The sequence below is a fragment of the Nicotiana tomentosiformis genome, chromosome 2, assembly GCF_000390325.3.
Source record: "Nicotiana tomentosiformis chromosome 2, ASM39032v3, whole genome shotgun sequence".
Classification (NCBI taxonomy): Eukaryota; Viridiplantae; Streptophyta; class Magnoliopsida; order Solanales; family Solanaceae; genus Nicotiana; species Nicotiana tomentosiformis.
The window spans coordinates 173,811,514-173,834,841 of NC_090813.1; the positions used below are offsets into that span (position 1 = coordinate 173,811,514).

At 36.0% G+C, this 23,328-nt stretch overlaps 1 protein-coding gene across 6 annotated transcripts; it reads right to left on the reverse strand.

Moving 5' to 3' along the window:
• Positions 1 to 65: 65 nt before the first annotated feature.
• LOC104096949 (E3 SUMO-protein ligase SIZ1-like) lies at positions 66 to 19,954 on the reverse strand. Of its 6 annotated transcripts, none has more exons than XR_686452.4 (18): positions 19,679 to 19,954; positions 19,403 to 19,496; positions 15,733 to 15,813; positions 15,157 to 15,211; positions 10,998 to 11,070; positions 10,592 to 10,748; positions 9,527 to 9,663; positions 8,561 to 8,629; positions 5,156 to 5,243; positions 5,005 to 5,080; positions 4,545 to 4,618; positions 4,215 to 4,322; positions 3,581 to 3,742; positions 2,996 to 3,100; positions 2,806 to 2,886; positions 1,440 to 2,646; positions 695 to 1,056; positions 66 to 317 (listed from the first exon to the last, which is right to left on the reverse strand). XR_686452.4 is itself a non-coding variant. In XM_009603422.4 (17 exons), the coding sequence occupies exons 2-17, from the start codon at positions 19,424 to 19,426 to the stop codon at positions 890 to 892; spliced, it is 2,652 nt and encodes an 883-aa protein (XP_009601717.1). In that variant the 5' UTR covers positions 19,427 to 19,496; positions 19,679 to 19,954; the 3' UTR covers positions 376 to 889. The 6 variants fall into 6 exon arrangements, 4 of the variants coding, with proteins under 4 accessions (XP_009601717.1, XP_009601705.1, XP_018626548.1 ...); XR_686451.4 differs by having other exon boundaries at positions 66 to 321; XM_009603422.4 differs by lacking the exon at positions 66 to 317 and having other exon boundaries at positions 376 to 1,056; positions 15,169 to 15,211.
• Positions 19,955 to 23,328: the final 3,374 nt, after the last annotated feature.

The window sequence follows — 23,328 nt, forward strand, 5'->3', positions numbered from 1 at the left end:
CTTGTGAAAATTCAAGTATCGTTGAATGTGACTTATGGTTTGGCTTTATAAATTGGGATAGAATCTTGGCAAATATCCTTAAATAATATATAAGCTTGATAATAACAAGAACAACTACAGTGAGGTATTCAAGTGATCAACTGATACATAAATAGGACTAATCTATCCTTGAAAATAAATAGTACAGAAGATGTACACTAAATAAGTTTATGTGTGGGTAGGAAGAACACAGAGCTTGTCAAGAGGGGGCCTGTTTTACGTTCCAAAATTGCAAGGAGATCAAACCTCCTGTCCACTTGGTACACCTATGGCACAACCTGGCTGCCAAAAAATCCAACACCCAGAATAATAATAAAACTCAACAGGAGTAACACATTTCAAAAAATATTTCTAGTCTATAAAATTAGTCCAACTATGTAACAAGATTTACAGGCTATTGGCCCCTAGTATGAGGAGCAAGAGGAGGTTCTCAATGAATAAAAAGGGCTCCTCTCTATTGCTACTGTACATCCAGTGGTAATTTACCAACTGGTGATACCAAAACTTCTTAAAATTAGCTAAGCTATCCAAATGTACAATTCGTTGGTGAGTAACCTTTCAAGGTATCACCTACAAAATGGAATAGAAAAAATACGACCGGGCTCTGGTCAGAATCCAGATCACAGAATACAAATTTGGAGAGTTAAGCACTCACCAATCACGGAAAATCTTAAATTCCAGCATAGGAGTTAGAAGAGTACTGATGGCAGATGCATGCTCATCTCTAAGTCAAAAAGATGGATTCACCGAATCATTGCAGAGAAGATCTTACAAACAAAATATCGTGTGGTAGAGTCCACATGTTCTGCAGTAGAAGCAACCATTATTCCACCAATGTGGAATCTGCACCTTATTCAGTGTCGGAATCAATGCTTAGATACAATCTGGGTCTTACAGAACGACGTTGGCGAGGGAAATTAAAAGGACCATCTGATCTTTCTCTGCTGCTTGGACCATTTGATCTTTCTTTACTGCTCTTCATTGATACTCCGTCATTCATACCAAGAAGCAATGAAGCTGCATATAGAGTAGCATCAGTAAACAGGTTCAGATAACTTTAAATAGATGAACAAAGAAAGAAGAATACTTCTGACAGTATCTCTTATCTCACACATAAACATCTACCACGCACATTGGAATTACTTCAAAAAGTAATATAGCATGAGAATTCCATAAAACTACTTTAGGCGTGTGTATGTGCCTCATATGATTTCTCAACACACATATGCGTCCAAACATGAGTAATCACAGTAACTGATAATTATGGTCAATACCATAGTCATGCTTGTTGCAATTATAAGTACTAGCTCACAATGTAAAGGCACAAATAAATGTGAATGTTGACATTGCTCAACTTTCTCTTTCTATCTCCAACAAAATATCCATAAACAGGGAAATACCAGTGTCAGCCACCGAGTCCAAGGAAGAGTTTTTGGTTTGCGACGGCTGCCCAGAGCTCAACTCATTCGCAACTGCAGAATCACCACCAGCGCCAAGACTAAGTGAAATCCAATCCTCAGTATGAATGCCATTTCTCACACCTGGCCGATGCCTCGTATCAGCCTCAACTGATGCATCCGATGGTCTAGTAGGAAGAAATATCTGAAGTGAGGGATCATTACCACCAAATGATAGGGAATTATTAACTAAACCATCATTGATTTCAGCATTCAGACGGTCAACAGAAGATTCAGGAAGAAGAGAACAAGATCCAACGCCAGTATCTGCAGCTAATGAGTAGCCGTTGATAGAGCTTGGACAGTTAATAGAACCATGCTGCATATCTACTAAAGAACCTGAGACATCAGTATCTGAACCAAATAACTGAAAGCTCGGGCCCCCCTGGTTAACAGAAGGCAAAGGCCACATATCCATCCCAAATTCATCATCGTTTGCATTGAACAGCCCCAGGCATGAATTCCCATCATTAACAACTGCATGGTTGTCATGGCAAGAATCTGAAATTCCTTTAGGTCGACCAGGAAAAGAGACTATAGACGCATCAGCATGATTGTTACTATGAATAGATGTAGAAGAGATAAGTGGCTCGTTTTCTCCGTCAGAATCGCTTAGGACAATAACTTCAGCATCTCCTGAGGGTGCTGGGGGATTACGGCCGTTAAAACCATATCTCGGGCCAAAATTTGGGGATATGGTTTCAAGCTCAAACCCATTGTTAGAATTGTCAAAGTTAACATCCCCATCCTGATTAACACTGAGATCTTCACCTTCCTTGCCGCTACCAGTGGCACTGCTGCTCATGGCAATGATATCCTGAATCTGATTTTCAAAATTCTCTCTTACACTATTTTCGTATGGCAATGTCTGCATATCTTCAGGTTTGCTAATTTCCCACAAACCATTTCTGTTCTTCTTCAACCCAACTTTTAGTCCACTGTGGCTTTCAGAGCCTCCTTCCTGTTTAACATGCTTAAGAATTCCAGGCTTGGCTTTTGGCTCTATATCCTGAGATTCAATGAGATTCCCATCAGGTAAGTGCCACCGCCCTAGATCCCCAAGATTCCTTCGGTCGCCTTCTGCCTTTGCACGCCAAGAACCATCAGGTTTTACTTCAATCTCAGTCACTTCTTCTCCGCAAGTTCGCAGCTACACTCGAAAAGCCAAAAAAAAAAAAGAAACACAAATAAGAATTGAGGTTAACAGAGTTAAGATCACAAGCAACACTAGCAATACCTGGGAAGTGAATAATAAATGAGACCAGCAAGGTTAAAACAATGTATGATAACAAGAAATAATTACCCATACCTGAGAAGTGATCTGATTAAAATATGGGTCTATAATCACATGCTCCAGGGAGTAGTTCTTGAGACAGATAGGGCATTGCCACTACATCATATGAACAACATTTGTTACTAAATATATCAGCAGATACAAGAGACATATTTTTATCTGAATTAAGCTGATAGAAATTTTGACAAGGGTCCTAGATGCTTGCCTTCCTCGACCTTTGATTCATTTCAACAAAGACTTCAAGATCAAAGCAGCCCATATGCACACAAGGTTTGAATCTTCCAGCGACTTTCATTCTTGAACCACTCATCTGTAAATAGACGCAGACGAGAATGTCAAACAGTGTGATCCGTGTTGTGTCAAAAAAGTGGTAAACATGCAAGAAACCATCAAAGAAAATAAATCAATCCAATGAAAGCAAATTATTCAAATTAAAGACATCCTAGCCTCCCTCAAAAAAAGGAACTTGTCACATGATAGCAAGAGGAGGTCGAAGTGGGAGTCGGGGGGAATAAAAGTCTATCCTATAAATAAGAATTCTTTGTGTGTGATGTAACCATAGTAACATTTTAGCAGCTACTTAGATGAAGATAGTAAAACTCATTTGGAGAATGCTCAATTTAAGTACTAATCAGTTTCTTCTTTTGGCAAAGAGACAGAATGAATACAGAGAAGAAGAGACTAACACCACAGAGAAAGTGGAGAAGCGATCATACAATAGTTAAGTATGATAAAAATACCAAAAAGGGGCAGAAAATAAAAGAGGAATACAACGTCGGCATTTTCTTACAGGGCATCGAAGATTGACTGGAATAAAATCAGCAACCACTTCAAGGTCACTGTCGCTGTCAGCATTTTCAGTGGCAGTCCCACCACCAACACAACGACGAACGCGAGCAAGAGCATCATCAAATACCTCACCATCTGCCTCCTTAGGGATCACATTGAGAACCTAGAAAGAAAACAAAATTTTATTCAGACACCATAACAGGATCATTACAACAGGACCAAGGCACATATACATGTCTATTGTTAGTCAAGCTAGATCTAAAGCCACCAGAAATTTACGAACCGCAGCTAGATAAAAGTAATAATAGAAGATAGCTTTTACAAAAGATTCTCAACTACAGGTACATATACCCGAACTCCACAACCCCCAGTTGAACTTTTCTCAAGAGTCAAGTAGCCATCTGACTAGTCTTTAAGAATCTCAGAGATAACAGCAGTTACTGCTCATTATCACAGATATAGTGCACAACTCTTAGAAACACTCAAAGCAGCTAATGGGCAATACTATAAAAGAGAAAACAAGATGAGACAAAGTGATACTATACACAATAAATTTTTCCAAAATAATACTACAAGCGTGTCCGAATACTTAAAATGCAAATAAGTTACATGTGTAATTGGGGAAATTTGACTACCTGTTGGAAAGTACGGCGATTTACAAGTCTAACCCCCAAGCAAAAGACACGAGCATCACATCCTGTTAATATAATTTTGTTAATTCCATCTCTAGAGCATGGTGTGATCTGTCAAAACATCAAGACATAAACTTGAGAGAAGCATCCAGGAAACTGAAAGCCTTTCTGTATGTATATCAATAAGAAAACCAAGAAATAGCAAGTAGCAAACATGAAATACAACTACATTAACGTATAGTCATTGAGAGTTTTGCCAGCACATATATGTACAACTATTCTGCCACTCCCAAAATGTAGAAGATAGAAGAGTATGCATAAATGAGTACTCACTATTGGACCATCATCTCGGCCATTTGCACCCAGCAATTGTGAACCAGGTCTATTTATGCACCGTACTGGAATTCCTGTCGGTTCAAATATAATTAGAGTTACTGCGCTGACAAAAAAACACACTAACAAAATTAAAGCATGTGAATTAGTTTTTTTATCATGTTTGTGGATATTGTAGTTTTTGGAGGAAACAAACAAGAACAAAGACAGAAAATACATTCAACCTGAGAAGGGTACAAAATAAAGTCAAAAACACTGTTCCAAGATTGCTTGCGCCTGCGAGTTCTACAACTGCATATTCTATATCAAGGCTGACCGGGCCTTTGCATTGAGAAGAAACATATCTAACACATAATATGCTGCCCGACCCAGAACGAATTACTGGAGAAAGATATACTTTCAGCACTTAATTCCATGTGGGTCAGGATTATATAATGAAGCATGACAGAATAGAGCATACCATTGACCTGCAAATCAGCATACTGAGGCCATTGCATCCTAAATTGTACCTTGTCATTGAGAAGCATGCACCAAACCTGAAAATTTTCCAAAATAAACAACATGAATACATATTAACTACTTATAGTCAAGTCATCACTTAACCCAACAACCTGAACATCGTATTCCTGCTTTAGCAATAAGTCTCTGTCTGCTCTAGTAAGCTGAAATGTTTTCTCAATCCTTTGTATAGGGCTCGTGCTGAAAATTTGTAAAATGTAACAAGTGATTCACAAATGGTTTCCATAGTTGCATCACCACAATATGTCAATATAAAAGGCAGTATGTTCACAATAGAACAAGCAATTATAAAAGGCAAATCCAAGTTATAGAATAAAGAGGACAAAGAAGAGCCATAATAGCCATGCCTAGTTAGAAAGCACATAATAAATGCTCCTAATGAGCTTATATGTTTAAAATCATTTTTAGAAGAACCCTCGTCGTCCCAAAAGAATGTCATTATTATTAGTTGAGCAGTCGAACAATATATCTTTGACTATGACTGTCAAATATACTTCAGATGTTATAACCATAATAAGTTGTGATTTATTGTATTTTCTGAAGTTCCTTAAATAAGTTTCGTTTATGAAGTAAGGTGTTATATTACTGGCATCAAGAAGATGCAAAAGAGAGTTAGCTCCATTACAAAAAGTTATATATCCAGTGCAGGGAGCTAACCAGAAAACAAAAAACTCGGTTCTCAAGCCATAGTAAGAGAGCTAATGAAATCCAGTGTTACCAAAGGCGCAAAGAGCAAAAAAGCTCTAAGGTTTGTTGGGGCTTTAAGCACAAAGCGCAAATAAAGTGTGGGCTTTAACGAAGAAAGGCGCAAACGGAGAAAAACTACAGATATGTATGTGTAGTCTAAGACTAATATCTATAAGCTTGAATACCAAATATATGGACAAATAAATTAAAGAAATTTACAATAAAGTGAAATATCAATTGTTTAGTGTCGCCTCTTCCAAATTACGCTCATTGGCAAGGAAAAGTATGCCTCAGAGCCTTGATGACAAAATTGCAGCGCCCGCTAAGCGAGGCGGAGCGCTCAACATGTTTTGAGTCTCGCTTCAGGGCTTATTCGTGCCTTTGATAACACTGATGAAATCTAGAAATAGAACAACATCATTTACAGGGGAAAGATTACTCCAACTAAATAGATTTATTAGGCATTTGGCTTTCAAGGAACAGTTAGGGTTTGAAATGCCATCAAAACGTCTGCGATTTCTTTTTGTCCAAATACACCAAAAAATACATGTTGGGATCATCTGCCAGAACCTTTCGAAGTAAGACCTCAATGCAGTTTCTTACAACAATAACAAACAACCCAGTGGAATCCCACAAGTGGAGTCTGGGAGGGTAATGTGTACGCAGACCTTAACCCTACCTTATGAAGGTAGAGAGGTTGTTTCCAATAGACCTTTCAATGCGGTTTCTTAAATGCACTAAAATCTTACTCTGAAAACTAAGGAATCGAGATCCAAATTCACACCGACAATTAGATGCATTGATCCTCGTATGCCAAACATCCTGCATACTTTTTGTGATAGGAGCAGCATTCAACAAATGGATGTTTTTATGGTCTGGATTACAACTTTAACAAAGTAGACAAATGCACATCAGAAATCAGCGTACCAGACATAGGAGAACAAGCCAAAAAAGTCATATATTCTTTTTTTGTATTATTCCTAAAATTTAAAGGGATAACAAATTAAAAAAACTTCAATTGGTCCTGAGTTTTCAACTGCACACCTAAAGATAACGGGGGTCCTATGACCACTCCTAGACTGTTCCAGAGTTGAATTATTACACCATTTTCTGCTGACATGGGATAATGTATTCTCCATTTAGGCGCGTGAAGAGAAAAATCAAGTTAAAATTTTATTGTTTACAGCATTTTCTTTTTCAAATATATTTTCCGACATATTAAATAACCTTTCCTTGATCACTTCACCCCATTCTAATTAGTGTTAATTATCTATTAACACCAAAGTAAGCATTAATATTCTTAATTTTTAAATTGTTTTATATTTTTCCATTGCCTTTAACGTTTGCTCATTTTATTCTTTTCCTTTTTCACATTCTCAGCCGGAACATCCATTGTCAGCAACACGAAAACCTTTTTTGGGGTAAAAAAACAAAGCTTGGGTGTAATATGTTTTCCGGCAACTCCTCTTCTATCTCTTTCCAGCTTCTCTTATTTTTTTTCCAAAAGCTCCTCGTGAAACCCCTTAAACTTCAGGCTATAGTGAAGAACCACCGAACCAGAAACCTTGGCTGGAAAAATCTTCTCCAGCAAGCCCTTTTCATTCCTTTTTATTATTCTCCAAAACACCTCACGAAAACCACCTCGAACCAGATCTGAAATGATTCTGAGGACTTGATCGGATTAGAAATCAGTTGGCGACATAGCTCCAGTACAGAAATGGGGAGAATCCTCCTGTGAATGGCATCAGCGTCCATGTGGATGTATGTTGGTTATGACGGTGAATAAAGGTGGGTCTTTGAAGTGAAATGAGAGGAGGGTTGCTAGGGTGCCGTGAAGGTATTATGGTGGATATGGAAGTGATTTAGTTGCTGGGTGCTGTACTGTGTATGGGCTATCAATGGGTGTCTATGTTTAGGAGGAAGAAGGTTGAAGGTTGAAGGTTGAAGATGGTGGCTAGTCGCTAGTGTATTTGCGTAATGCATGAAAAAATGGGCGTTCTTGTGATAGTAAAAATCTGAAAGAAGAAGAGAAAAAGAAAAGTGAAAGTCTATTTCACAACTCAACATAAAATCTGGTTGTCTTGTAGAAAGGGAGGGAATTATTCTACTTCGAAAAGGTCTCACGGGATAATAGGACCCCCGCAACGTTTAGGTGTGTAGTTGGAAATTAGGGACAAGTTGAGAGGGGTATTTATGTATTATCCCTACTTTAAATGCTCAATATGACTTGGATGTAACTAAATGTGATTCAAATTAAAACCTATTTATACGTGATGCAGATCTTACGTTGTCAAATATTATTCATATTTAACTTGACAAATACTTCAGACTAAGGACATGGGGTAGATTCAAATGCAAACAGAAGATCTGTATCATTTAATGATAGTATAACTTGTATATGCACAAGATACAAGACTATCATGGCCCAATGCAAAATGCATTAATCACTCAAACACCAACCCATTGCTAAATGAGATAAAGATAAGAACTTGTCCTATTATTTCCTTCTTTGGGCCTCTCTTCTACATCAGACAATAGCAGTGAGAAAATGGAATTGCACCAACCTGTTTTCCTGGAACCGAACCCCATCATATCCTTGTTTTTTAGGGAAAAGAAACAAAAATCTCCTTTCTTAATAAGCACCAAAACAGGCATTAAAACTATGTACTCTGACTTTGTTGACACAGCTCAAGCCTCAAGAAATTAACACCATAAACAATGCATAATTTAAACACAATAAGAAGGAACAGCAGCAGAACTATTTCTGCACAGAATAGCTTCACAAAATTAACAGGGTACAAACAACTCACCCATCTACAGGAACGCTAGTAATAGCCAACTTAGCAGGATATAAAGGGTTTGCCATCGTCACCAAAAACCTGCATATGGATTATTCCATTAGTGAAGGTCAAAGTATTTACGATTATGTAAGAAAGAGGCAACACCTAAGTACCATATGCATAGAAAACAGTATTATCAAAGGCGCGCTTAAGCCCTGAAGCGAGGCTCAAAACATGTTGAGCGCTTCGCCTCGCTTAGCAGGCGCTTCAGTGTTGTCATCAAGGCTCTAAGACATACTTTTCCTTGCCAATGAGCGTAATCCTGAAGAGGGACACTAAGCAATTGATATTTCATTTTATCATAAATTTTCTTCAATTTCTTTGTCCATATATTTTGTATTCATGCTTATAGATATTAGTCTTGGACTACACATACATATTTGTTATTTTTCACCATTTGCGCCTTTTTTCATTAAAGCCCATACTTTATTTGGGCTTTGTGCTTAAAGCCCTAACAGACGTTAGAGCTTTTTTGCGCTTTTCGCCTTTAATAGCACTGATAGAAAACGAAGCGTCAACTCTGAAGAGTCGTATAAAACCCCAGCCTCGCCTTTAAGATTTTACTCCCATACAGTGGAGATCCCTGATTAGTACCCACTTATCGACATATAGTAACAGTGATGAATTAACAAAACCAAATAAAAGGTCCAGAGTCCAGAGAAAGCCTAAATACGCATTTCCAATGCTTAAAGATGTCAGATTTACAACAAAGATAAAAAAAAATCAAACGGTAATAACTTGTTCTATCAAATAGAAAAATTCGCCATCTGTTTAAAGCTAAATTCCCCAAAAAGGAAGAAAATATAACTGAATATACATGACTCAATGGACTATGGCCTTTAACAGAGAAGAAACAAAATGAACTTGCACCATAAAATCCTGTAATTAAGAAAATCAGACAAAGCGAAGTAAACAGAAAAAAAAGTGACCACTTACGGGTCCGCACGACTCAATCTGCACAATTCACAGTAAAAAGTTTCAGGAGGAATTGGCGGAACACCCCCCTCCATGGGCTTTTCTGGAACAACGACGCAACTCACATGTTGCCATGTGCGGCATCTTCTGTTTTCACACTGCATGCAAACTTCTGTTATACACCAAATGCAGTGTATTGAATAAAAAGAACCAAAAGCTTTAAATACAAGGGCTGACAGCCTGACACAATATATTGATCTAAGTTGCTCTGACACGGCAGCTTAGGCTCCGCATCTGTGTCGACACGACACTAGTATGGATGTGGGTATGGGATCTGCACCGGATCTGGTCAAACAACTTTTGACCACGATGGACGGAAAAAACCGAGACGAGATACAATTTGATTCCCGAAATCAGAAGCAAAACCAGGATAAATTTGAAGAAAATGGCATACATTATCTAGGAAATCAATCTTTTACTTATCTACAACTTGAGAATAAAAAAGAAATCCAGACTTTACGAGTTATACGTAAGTATTCCATAAAATTTCTCATAATTTAGACTGAATTATTTTTAGCCGGATCCCTACGCCCATATCCGTACTAGGATCCGTATCCCCGAATCTTAGAATTTACTTCTCGAAGGATCCGACCTCTAGATCCGCACCCGTATCGGACACTCGCACCCGTGTCCTAGCAGCTTAGATATTGATACATCATCCCATACAAGGAACACATATACCCCCAGTGCAACAGAAATAGAATGAACATATAATTTCTGCTCAAATCATGCGGCGATGAAGAAGATGAAGGTATCCCCCTACTAATAAGGTGATACTCAGAGATTAAGACAAAGGTCAAAAATGAAAACATCTCAATTTTGGTAGAGGCCTAAACCAGAGGAGAAAAACCTTGTACAAATTGAAGATGCTTGACATACAAAAGCAACTAGAAATTTTCTTTGGAAGAAAATCTCAACATGAGAGGACCTTTCCTCAATCAAGGCAATCCACAGTATATATTTCTGCATGTACAAGTTTATTTCCATAAATAAGGCTGATGAAGAGAATCAGCACAGAAGTAAAACCTGAATCATTGTTTCAGTTTGTAATGAGCTTCCACAGGGACATCGAATCTTCATCTGATATGTGTCTTCAATTTCCTCTTTTAACTTTACATTACTGCTGTCTGAGACAACTTGTGACTTAGATGCTAGGTCAGTTGCCCCAGACACTTGCATTTTTCTGGAAGAAGCAACAAACATCAGTATCACAAAAAGAAAGGATCGCTGAGTAATGTCTACAAAGCAAAAAATCTCACTTCTGCTTTATCTAAGTTAGCAAAGGCAAAATGATTAAATAGAATCATGTCCCACTGATGCACATGAAAGTTTGAACGAAGAAGTAAATATAAGCTTATTTTTCCGTAATGCTCTGCGATGACTCTTTTCTACTGTTACTTAACAGTAGATCAAGACCAGGACTGCTTTATACCTGTAAATTCCATCAACAAGTTTTGCAACCTCTTCCTTTCCAACACTATTTTTCTTTGCCCACATTACTGAAACTGCTCAAAATCACATAAATATGTTAGCATTAGCGGTCCAACACTATTTTTCTTTGCCCACATTACTGAAACTATTCAAAATCACATAAATATGTTAGCATTAGCTGTTCAACATGTTACAACTAGAAATATGATTTGCTACACAAGCATAAAAGTCAACATATCCACAATAGGAGCAGGATATTAAAAGTACAGCAAGTATTTCACATAGAAATTACATGGAAATAGGAGGAACCCTTAACTTTAATTGTGCACCCAAAGGGCAACCGAGGCAAGCAAGAAGCAACAAAATTAGCATTAGTTGTTCAATAGGCTACTACACTTAGAAATACGCTTTGCTTTAGAAGCATGAAAGCAAACACAGCCCATATCAAAAGCAGGATATTCGAGTATAGTAAGTGATGTTTAACATAAAAATTAAAGAAAAGTAGGAGGAACTCTCAACCCGAATTGTGTGCCCAGGCCAAGCAAAAAGCAAGATAATCACAATCAATTTAGTATCTCAGTCTTTTCTTTTTCACGAGGGAAACCAAAACTCACCGGAGGATTTGTATCCATTGGACAAAGTTATTTATTTGTCCCTTCTTCCTCATATGGACATATAATAGGTTTTCATTGAATGCCTCCAAGGCATATATTTGGATTTAATCGATGCTTTCTGAACCTCTATAACCTTTTCTCTTCACATTTATTGAAGTCATAAAAATTTAACTAACAAGATATTTGTGTTCACTGATGTTGTTGGAGTTTTTGTAATTCCAACGCTTTTCTCAAGATGCGAGTTATTCATTTATTAAATGTAACCCAAAAAACACACAAAAAATAGTGCTGGTTATATACAGAAAATATTACAAGCAAAAAAAAAAAGCTATTTGTTACTAGTGTACGGAACTAGCAAATCCATCAAAGTGTGCATCTTACTGAAAATCTTAAGTGAAAGAATAATATAGCACAAAACTTTCATCATTGGCAAAAAGTAAAAATTTCACATGCCAGTCAACCAAATCCTATTAGTATCAAATAAGTATAGATTGCATAGATTGTGTCTTGCTCCTTAGTTATTCAGTAAGTTTTTTGTATATGAGCAGCCACACTTTTGTTGTATATTTTTTGCTATGCATCTTCTTGATGCCATTTAATGAAATTATCTTAATTCATCAAAAAAAATTATACATTGCATATTCTTATGTTATGTATATGTATATATAACTTCTACAGTAATATATTTTGAAAAAATAAACACATTAATATATTCATCTATACATATTAACGTAAATACTTTTTTCTATATTTTTCAAAATCTTATTCTTAAAAATTAATAAAAATTAGCAAATTGTAAGATTTATGCTCTGGGCCTCGAGACTTATGCCTTGTCCCGTGACAAGAAAACGCCTCACCATGTGCCTCCATCTTGCAAAACACCGGCAAAATCAATAAAACAGGTAGAGACAATATACAATCGAAAGTATAGAGAAAACTACGTGACAATGAGTTAGCCAGAGTTTTGCTCGACATCATGTGAGAATCTGAGTATCCAATCCAAAATAGTAAAGCAATGAATAGAGTAGTTCAATACCTTTATAAACCCTATACTTGATGTAGAAGACATTATTGATCTCTAACAAGTAACAATATAATTACTTCGGTTGCACCAAAAAGCTAATAGTGGTAAATATTTCTTCTCAAGGCTATGTTCAGCTTTAGCTTTGCCTTCAAACCACCTTTATTTTCTTTCCTTCAACAGCACCCGCAAAATACATAAACTACGAGGCAATGCAAAACATGATGATTTTGCCTCTTCAGCTTCCATTTTACACATATAACATCTTTCCAGATGTACATCCCTCTCTTTTACCAAATAAGATGAGTGAAATTAGCTTCATCAGATACCATCCAGCAGAAACAAGCAACCTTTGAAGGGTTTTACTCCTCCAATTCAACTTCTAAGGTCAGAGTGTTGGGAGGATTTGAAGATTGAAGAGTATGTACAGCCCGTCCAGTGAGTCAGGTTTTTGCAGAGTAAGACCTTCCTTTATGCAGAGTAAGACCTTCTACAGCATCCTCTTAGCAAATGCATGAGTCTTTCCACTACATTCTTTACAATTTCCTTGAAGATAATCCTCGATCTCCCATCCTTCTTGTTATGAACTGTCCAATAATAGCCACAGTGTTCAGTTCAAAACTAAACAAAATTGATATTAGAGCGGTATGTCCTAACCATGCATCACGCCAGAAATATAAAACCATCACCCATTTTGAAATTTATTCAACCATCAGCCGCTTCAGCATATGTTCTTCCACACAATTCCCATTATTTCCTTATTTGCTAAACACCATGAGATATGGTTACTACATTTGTTCACTATGAATCTTTGATACCATATTTAGTTTGGACTTTTTCCTACAGTACATTTGCTTCTTAGCTACTCTCCAGGTCACTTGAAGAATAGGTTTTATCTTGAAATTTCATCTTTCTAATTCCCAATCCAACCTCCTTACTTTTTCTCACTGCTTTCAACCTTGCCAAATGGAAGTCTTCTTCTCCTTGTTTCCATTCCATAAGAAATCCATCCAACTCATGTCCAACTTCCTCTCAACATTAGCAGAAGTAGGAACAGCGACACTGTGTAGGTTGCAAGGAAATAAAAGCACTGTTTGTGAGCACCAGCCTTCCACCGAGAGAAGATCATATACAACTGCCTCAAAAGCATAAGAAAGAGGGTGATTTGGCCTTTGGAGGAGGGAGAGCTCAGACATAATCTAAGCTGGTCGGTCTCGGGTGCGGGTATCCGATACGGGCACGGATCCTAGTCGAATTCGGCAAAATTTAAATTTTAAGATTCCGGGTTGCGGATCCAGGTATAGATACGGGTGCGGGGATTCGGCTAAGAAAATTCAAAAATTATAAAAAAAATAGAGCTATAAAGAGAAAAAGAAAGTCATTCAAGGCCTTCCACCAACTCTCTATCTATATCGTTGCTACTGTCTACCACCAGTCCGAACTCAAAACACGACCCCTAGAATTCTTGGTTTTTATGAATTCTGAAACACTAAGCAGTAAATATGGGATAAAAGTACTATAATATTGAAGGTATGCCATTTCCCATCCCTAAAACCTGTTTTATTTTTAATTTTGAGAAATCAAAATCTCAATTTTTCCCCAAATTTGTCGATGGACACAGGTCAAAGTATCCGAAGTTAGTTGACCGAATCCGGAACGTATCCGGCACCTGTCCCGTGTCGAGGCGGGTGCGGCACCAAAAAACGAAGAGTACGCGCAAAGTAGGACAGTCACACGGATGAACTACAAAGACAATGTTTGACAAGGTCACCCAAAAAATGACTGCTAAGAAAGAGGAAGATTTGGCCTTTGGAGGGGGGGAGTTCCAGACTAAGTTGTTTGGACACGGGTGCGGGTATCCGACACAGGTGTGGATCTAGAGGTCGGATCATTCGAGATGTAAATTCTAAGATTCCGGAATACGGATCCTAGTACTAATACAGGTGCGGGGATCCGGCTAAAAATAATTCAAAAAAATAAAAATATAAAAATATCTCTAAATTATGAGAAATTTTGTGGAATACTTGTATATAGCTTGTAAAGTGTGGATTTCTTTTTTATTCTCAAGTTGTAGATAAGTAAAGGATTGATTTCCTAGATAAGATAAGCTATTTCTTCAAATTTACCTAGTTTTGGTTCTGATTTAGAGAATCAAATTGTATCTCGTCTCGAACTTTTCCGTCCGTCGTGTTCAAAGTACCCAAAATTGTTTGACAAGATCCGGTACAGATCCCATACCCACACCCATACTAATGTCGTGTCGGCATGGGTACGGCACCTAAACTGCCGTGTCGGAGCAACTTAGGTTCCAGAAATACTAAAGTGAATTTATTGATGCCGCACAGATGAACTACAAAGACAAAGTTTGACGAGGTCGCCCAAAAAACGAGTGCATATCACTAGTAGGATTGGTAAGAAGAAAAGAAAAGAGTAAAGAATCAACATAGATAGTAAAATACACAACATCAATAACTACAAACAGAAAAGGTCTAAAAATTCCCCTGAAATTTCTCCAAGCAAGCTACCTGGCTGCTCACCTTGTTCATCTGAAAGAATAGCTAATATGCGATCAACAAGGTCCTACATCAAGCCAAATACGACTGTCAGTTACATACTAGTGATGCTCAATCATAAATAATTCCTAACTCAAACCTGAGCTACACTGCTACGATGAAAACGATTTTTTTATAAAAAAAGGAAAACGCAGAATCATTAGAGCAAAATAGCCAAAAAGGTTAAAGCATCACTTTCAATTCTATTTAAACTGATTACAAGATTCCACAAGTTAGTCCTATTCAAAAGGAATAGAAGACAACACCAAAGTCTTATTACACATTCTTGGCAACAACTAATAAGAAGGACCTGCTGAATTCAAAGTGTGGTAGAAGCCCTAAAATGATCATGATCATAAATTAGAAGGAAAGGCTAAAAAACTGTTCCAGACTCATACAGAACAATATGTCATAAGTACAAGTGCCCAATACGGAAGTAATATTAAGATACAGGATACGGTTTGGAATGTCAGGAAATATGAGAATGAAATAAAAAAAGAAGCAAGGTTCAGCACATGAAACCTCAAAGAAGCAACAAAATGTTCAAACCTGCTTCTTTCCTTGCTTTGAGAGACCAAGTTGAGTAAGAACATCTTTGAGCTCCTTTACCCGAAAATGTGCCAATTTATCCTATAAGAGACGATTAATTGTCACTTTAAAAAAGAGAGATAGGCGCATCCAATTGCCTAATACCTAATTGTGCCAAAGAAGGGCATTACATGAAATAATTAACAGAACAAAATCCTACTTGATGCACAGTATTTTTTTGTTTATAACTATAACATCCCTTGATGACACAGTATTATGATTACACTACAATGAGGAGAATGTCTTGCTTGAGAAGGTGCAATCAACTATCCCAAGCCTCCATAGTTCTCACTCCTCGTAGACGGAAACAGGTTGCACCAATCAGTGTTGTAAAGACTCGCTTGAGGCGTACTTAAGCCCTGAAACTGAATTGAAGCCAAATTGTGTGCTTCGCTTGCTTAGGTAGCACTTCAGTGTAGGTGCTAAGGTGCCCAGACATACGTCTTATAACCTATGGGCCCCGTCATTAAGAGTGCAATAGCGGACACTAAATATAGTCAGTAAATTGATATATTAATAGTTTTAAAAAAATTATGAATAAGCTTTTATTGATTAGGAAAAAGTAATTATAATTTTGTTGAAAATAAACTAGCTACAAAAACGGTAAAACAGTATCTATTCATCTAAATCAGAAATTTGAAATGGCTCTTAAACTTGATCGACATGACTTCATCAATTCGGAAAATTATCGTTATTTCAATTTTTTGTCCAAATAATTATTGATTGTCTTTGTAGTTATTTTTCCCTAGCATTACATACAAATGTTTTCCTTTTTCTTCATTAGCACCTTTATCTGTTTGCTCTCTAGGTGTATGATGTGACTGGGTGATGGCTTGGAAAAAAAAACCTTTATCTGTTATCCGTCTCAGTCAAACCAAACTCTTGAACCCGTCCAAAAGTGCACGCCTTAATTCTGCATTGCACTTAAAGCCCAACAGATTTTTTCACCTTTTGAGTACTTTGGCACCAATATACTTCCAGAACAGACCCATAATTAATATGATTGGGTTTTGCAGCCAGGTCATAGGACATTAATCTTTATCATACGAACTAACAAATACAAGAACCTCAGGAAACTGTGCGGCGTAAGCAACTTTACCGAGTACAACATCACGGGGTGGGCTTGGCACTGAGCTCACATTTGCTTGCATCTGCTTGTACTATTTTTTTTTTCCTCCTTGCGTCAAGAGTTTGACAGGAGGTAATTTATTAGACACGAAGCATTAGACCCCAAGTGTAGTTTTATTAAAATGCTTAACAATTTCATTGCTCCAGAAAAAACCAAGCTACTACAACATACAGAAATAAACTAGTGATGCACAACTCAGAATTAACAGTCATTACCACAGAGCCTTGAAAGTAAGACAACGTGACTATTGATAAGTCGAATTGTACCTACGAATTTGATATGTTTTGGATGGGCTTTAGTTTACTTTTATTTACTCCCTCTGTTTCAATCTATGACACATTTTCCCTACTAGTCCGTTCCAAACAAATGACACATTTCTATATTTGAAAATAATTTAATTTTAAACTTTCCCTTTTACCTATTACCTTTAATGATAAGCTTTTATAGCCACACAAATGGTATGACCCCACAAAGTTTTTGCCTTTTATGCTTTAAAGACCACAAATTTCAAAAAGCCTTCTTTTTTCTTAAATTCCGTGTCGAGACAAAATATATCAACTAAATTGAAACTGACTTGAATGCTTAATACACTAACTTTTGGTAATTTTTCTATAGGTATTTAAAGGTGCGTAACCAGAATAATCTAAGTCAAAACGGGAAGAAAAAGATTCAGAAAGTCAATTTGAAGTTGGATCCACGCAAGGTTCGACCCTACAACAACAACATCATTAATATACTCAGTATAATCTCACAAAGAGGGGTCCAGGGAGGGTACTATGTACGCTGACCTTACCCCTACCTTTTGTGGAGGTAAAGAGGTTGTTTCCAATAGACCCCCGGCTCAAGTAAAGCGCAAGCACCAAAATAACGCAAAGAAATATTGTAACGTAGAAGCCATAAAAGAAGCAATAGCACCAACAAAGTAATAGGATGATCGAAGCTGGAAAAACATTGCGTAGTAATAGAAATCCAAGAATACGAAAATACGAGAACACATACTAGTACTACGGGTATGGAAAGGAAAACGCTCGACTACCTACTACCCTCCTACTCTAATATTCGACCTCCACACCCTCCTATCAAGGTTCGGCCCTGCAGCGTAAAAATGTTGCACATATAGGGTGGAGCTACTTGCAGATTTGTGTTGCAACCAACAAATACAGCACAAATCTGTGTTGTAACGTGAAAGCGCAACGGGGAGAAATCTAAACATGAAATCTATGTTGCAACGCAAAAGTGCAGTGCCAATGGACCGATCTAGAATTTGTACTTTAAGGATATTTTGGTATTTTTGACATTCCCCCAACCTTATAAATACATGTAATCGTCCCACAAGTTACGGATCTTAGTTTTGGAGAGAATGTTGAAGTTTTGAGCCAGGGAACTTGGGAGATAGATCCCATTCTCCTAATTGGATTGTAACGTTTTCTAACTCTTCTTTCCTATGATTTATAATAACTCCTTATGGAGTAATTTTTCTTGATGGGAACTTGATGATGTAATAGTTTTGACTTTAGTTTCTTGAATTAATATGTATAGTGTATGTTTGACGGCGAATCTTTCGAGATCGAATCTTAATTTACTAAAAAGAGGAATTAAGCAGGAATCGTGTGCCTAAATTGTTGTGGTTTTTCGATAAACCCATTTATCCGAAAGAAGAATTGGTTGTAGGAGTGTGTCATTGAAGTTCGAGAAAAGCTCCATGGTTATCTAAAATCCATCGTTTACAAAGATGCATATAACTGGACTCTTAATGCCTTTATTAGAATCTTTAAGTTATAGATATTCGAGAGAAAAATTAAAATAATTGGTGATACAAATAGACAATTATATTCGTGAAACGTAATCAATATTAATGTTCAAGAATTATCAATCAAGGAGCAAAATCTAAACTAATCATCGTAAGTCGAGTTCCCCACTTTATTCCATTGGTAAATCTCTTTATTAGTTCAAAACATTGAATCACTTAAAAATTGTTTTCGGCCACCAAGAATACATTGATTGACAACTATTTCAGTCATAGTGGGATCGATACATAAACTATACTACATTTGGTTAGCACAAGCTTATTTTTAATATTGGTGTTTTGCACTCGTCAACTATCACAAGTGTGACCCAAACTGTGCCATAGTCCCAGTGTTAATGAATCCTTAAGCCTATCTCGTACCAATGTTAAATAATTCACCTGTTTAAGAAAAACTACAAATTCTCTAAATCTCACACTTATCCTATGTGTATAACTATTATGATTAATATAAGTGCCAATTGTAAAACGAAGCAACAAATTCAATGACATACGACAAAAGAAATGCGCGAAAATATAAATTACTGTAATTACCTGGCGGAAAGTTAGAAACTAGAAATTATCTAAATCTCACGCTTATCCAAGTATAACTTTTTTGTATTGTTACTTATCCAAGTATAACTAGTACGAGTAAAATAAGAGCCAACTGTAATAGAAAGAAAAACTTTAATTACATTCTATAAAAACTAAGTAATTACCTTGCAGCTAGTTAGCAAATCCATTTTTACACGCCTCCAGATGTTAATCACAACGCAAATGATACTCCGATGTTGAAAATACTGAATGTGTGACCTAATAATAAAATCACCCAGAAAAACATCAATCCAGTTTCCAATTATTACCAGAAAAATCAAATTTCTAAGAATTTACTTTCAACAAAATTCCTTGCTAAAAATCAAACGCAAAAAATGGCAATTCAGATAATAAAGCTTATAAATTGAAATATTGATCAAGAAAACTGGCGAAAAAATTACCGCGGTGAAGAGATTAAAGGATGATAATTGATTTCTATTAGGGTTTTTCAGCAAATAGCTGCTTCACGATGATTAAGCTTCTCTTTTTCTTCTATTTCAGAATTCAGAATTGTTTTTGGATATTAATTACGAAGCTGTAATCGGATTACTACCAAAAATTACGGACGTATAGTTGATTATCAAATCCGGTTTGTTCCATGCAAACAAATCCGGGTTTGGTTCCTCTAATCTCACGTATACCTGGCCGTATCATGCTCTTAATTTTCTTCTTTCTTTTTTTTCTTTTGTGGATTGGGTTGTCACTTTTTTTTTTCAGAAATAAATAGACTAAACTGACCGTACTTAATTGATTATTAAGTTTTTTTTAATAAAACCCTAGATTTTTTTCTGTTAAATTAATAAATAATAGGGTAAGTTTTTAGTTTTATCAAAATAAATTAGAAAATTTTCGAACCGTGGCGATAAATTTATAAATAAAAATATTTCATATAATAAGTAAAAGAATATTTAAAAAGAAATCCTTGGGCCTTGGAATTATGGAAATAGTTATAAGCCATCGTAAGTCCTAACTCCCAAACCTATTTTATTACTCATATCGAAATTAAATTAGTTTCGACATTTTAAGTAGCAAGCCACAAGTTATTCCAATGATCTTGAATGGCAAGCCACAACACAAGGTATTCCAATAATATTTAGTAGCAAGCAACAAGGGTGGATATCTTTTCCATCATATGATTTGGATTTCACGTGTTGAATACTTAATTTTCTAATAGACTCAAGTGTTTAGCCTCAACCTAATTGAAGTAATATTTTTTCACTTGTGTGTTTTATATTTCTCTTTTTTTTTGCTCAAGTTATTTTGTGCTGCTATAGAATTGTGCGATTGATCTTATTTTGGCTATCTTTCATGTTCCTTGATTTATCCTCTTAAACGGTGAAAAAATGCCAAAACAGCTTGGTCAAATCCTATGCAAGTAGACATGTTGTCGCATTATAACTTCTGTTAGTGACTCTTGCATAACGGTTTAAAAAATTACCAAAAAATAATTAAATCGTACCCATATCGAAGAAAAATCGAGATGATTGGTACGGTTTTAAAAAGTCTAATTTTAATTAAACAGCATAGAATAATCACAAATTGGTATGGTAAAAATTTTATAAGATAACCGACCGAACCGAACCATTAATACCCTAAGAAACACCTTAGCGCAATTTACTTTTTGAGTGATACTCACCCATTTCCTAATCGAATATTTTGTTGGCGTTTTAGTGTTAAATATTTTTTTTATGTAATTCCGCATTTAATTTATATGACATATTTTTTATTTAGAGGTATTTAAAATATTTTTTAATTCTTAAATTTTTAAAAAAATCAAGTTTATTAAATTATTCATATGTTAAAGCTTGCTAAGCACTATAATTTATTTATTGAACTAATATTATAGCATTCGGTCGAATATCGTTATATAAACTACAAAAAAAATATTATAGTAATTTTTTTATATTTTTTAATCTTATCATAAAAAAGTACTTGTATATGCACCAATAATTTTAAATTTGTAACATATAAACAACATATTAATTTAGTAATGGCAAAACATAATTTTGATGTTCAACTTAGACATTAGTAACGAGAAATGAAGATGTAAATATAACATTGAGTATGTAAAGTTTCTCATAAGGGTGAGGATTTGAATCTCCGCGTAATCTATATATCAAGCTTACAGTTACATAATAAAAAAGATGCAAATGCTGAGAAGAGAGGTGATTCATGACTTTAAGTACATCATATTCTTTGTATATCTTTTATTTTATAAAAAACGAAAAAGTATGAAGTTGAAAGTGGTGGAAAATATAAATAGACATCGCATGACGATTAGTGGTTCGCCGACAAGTGAGCAAATACATGTATTAGCTCATTAGGTCACACAATATTAAATATTATACATTATCATTTGTGCATTGAAATATGTTGCTATGACATATGAAATAAAGTAAGATTGCATCATTTTTAAATTGATCAATAATGAGGAAGAGGATTAATATTTTGTCATGTGTTTAATATGCTGAGTAAATTTATGCATAAAGTTTAATCCCGACAATTTTGTTCTAATGATGTGATAATTCTTAAACGACATAAAAATCTCTTTAACTAAGTTTGTACTTTGCCTGAATTGGATAGTCATATACAAATAAGTCAACTTGTTCAAGACACACAATGGAGTTGAATAAACTAATGTGAAAAATCACTTAGAAGAAAGAAAAGATCAAGTAGTCTAAAGATACTAGTTTTCGGGTACGCGTATTGCGAGTGTAACCCAAATCTATGAATATAAATTTCTAAAAAAATGAATAAATAATATTACAAAATATGTTTGAATAAAAATTATAAATTTTTGAAAATGATGAATGTTGAACTTATTACCAAATTCAATTAAGAAAAAAATCCGACTATATAAAAGTCCTTAAATGTCTTATTGTAATTTTAATATATGAGTTTTGTATTTGTTTTGGAAGTTAAGACGGACTTTGTTCACATTACGCGCAAGAGTAGTTTCAGTTCTTCCATGACCTCGACACATTTTAGGAAATAATTCTGTAAGTGTAGTTCGACTGTCGCGAGCCTCACACGTACGTGAGTTATGAACCAAAAACTAAATGAAAATATCAGAGTCTTAAATATGTATGTTAATGTTATTGTAAGATAAAAATTTTCTCACTCCTTTCATTATATCAAACCTTAGTTGAATGAGTGTCACCGAGATTTGAAAAGTGTAACGATATGACCAGTCATTTAGTGTATTTTAGCACCGTTTCTTTATTTATTGCTTTTTTTATGTTCACTTGATGTTTCGTGACTTGCGGGGTTGGTTGATTTAGTTTCGGAAAGGTTTCGGAGAGAGTTGGAACACTTGATTTTATTCTTGGAAGCTTAAGTTATAAGAGTTGAACGAGGTTTGACTTATGTGTAGACGGTCACGGATTGGCGTTTTAATGATTTCAATAGGTTCGTATGGTAATTTCGGACTTAGGTGTATGCCCGAATTTGGATATGGAAGTTCCTACGTTGATTTGGCTCTTTTTGGCGGAAGTTGGGAAGTTGAAGGTTTGGAAGGTTCATAGGTTTGACCGAGAGTTGACTTTATTGATATCAAGTTCATATTGTTGCTCTAGGAGTTAGAATACATATGTTATATTATTTGAAACTTGTGCACAAAATTTAATGTCATTCCGAGTTGTTTAGGCATATTCGACGTAAATTTTGATTTCGAAAATTTGGATTAGTTAATTACGTTTAAATTGAAGTGTGATTCGTGGGTTTGATGTGATTTTGTGTGACTTGAGGCCTCAAACAGGTCCGTGTTACATTTTCGTATTGGTTGGTGTGATTGGATGGGGTCCCGAGGGCCTGGGTGTATTTCGGATGGGTTTCGAACCATTTTCCTTTATTTTGGAGCTGTTGGTTTTCTGATGGTCTGGTGTGCTTCGCGATTGCGGATGGTGTATCGCGAACCGGGAGAGGTGTTTTGGTGGCGGGTGATGTTTGCTCTTCACGTTTGTGAGGGGTTGGTCGTGTTTGCGAAGCATGGGGCAGTGGCCTCCGCGTTCGTAACCTGGGCGTCGAGTTTGCGTAGAGGAAGCCCAGGTGG

Excerpts from the sequence above, each read along its gene's own strand:
- LOC104096949 (XM_009603410.4), bottom strand. The coding sequence starts at position 19,426 with ATGGATTTGCTAACTAGCTGCAAG. Across the intron at positions 8,630-9,526 it reads AGATTGAGTCGTGCGGACCC|GTTTTTGGTGACGATGGCAA; the intron begins GTAAGTGGTCAC and ends ATCCATATGCAG. Across the intron at positions 2,887-2,995 it reads TGAATCAAAGGTCGAGGAAG|TGGCAATGCCCTATCTGTCT; the intron begins GCAAGCATCTAG and ends CATATGATGTAG.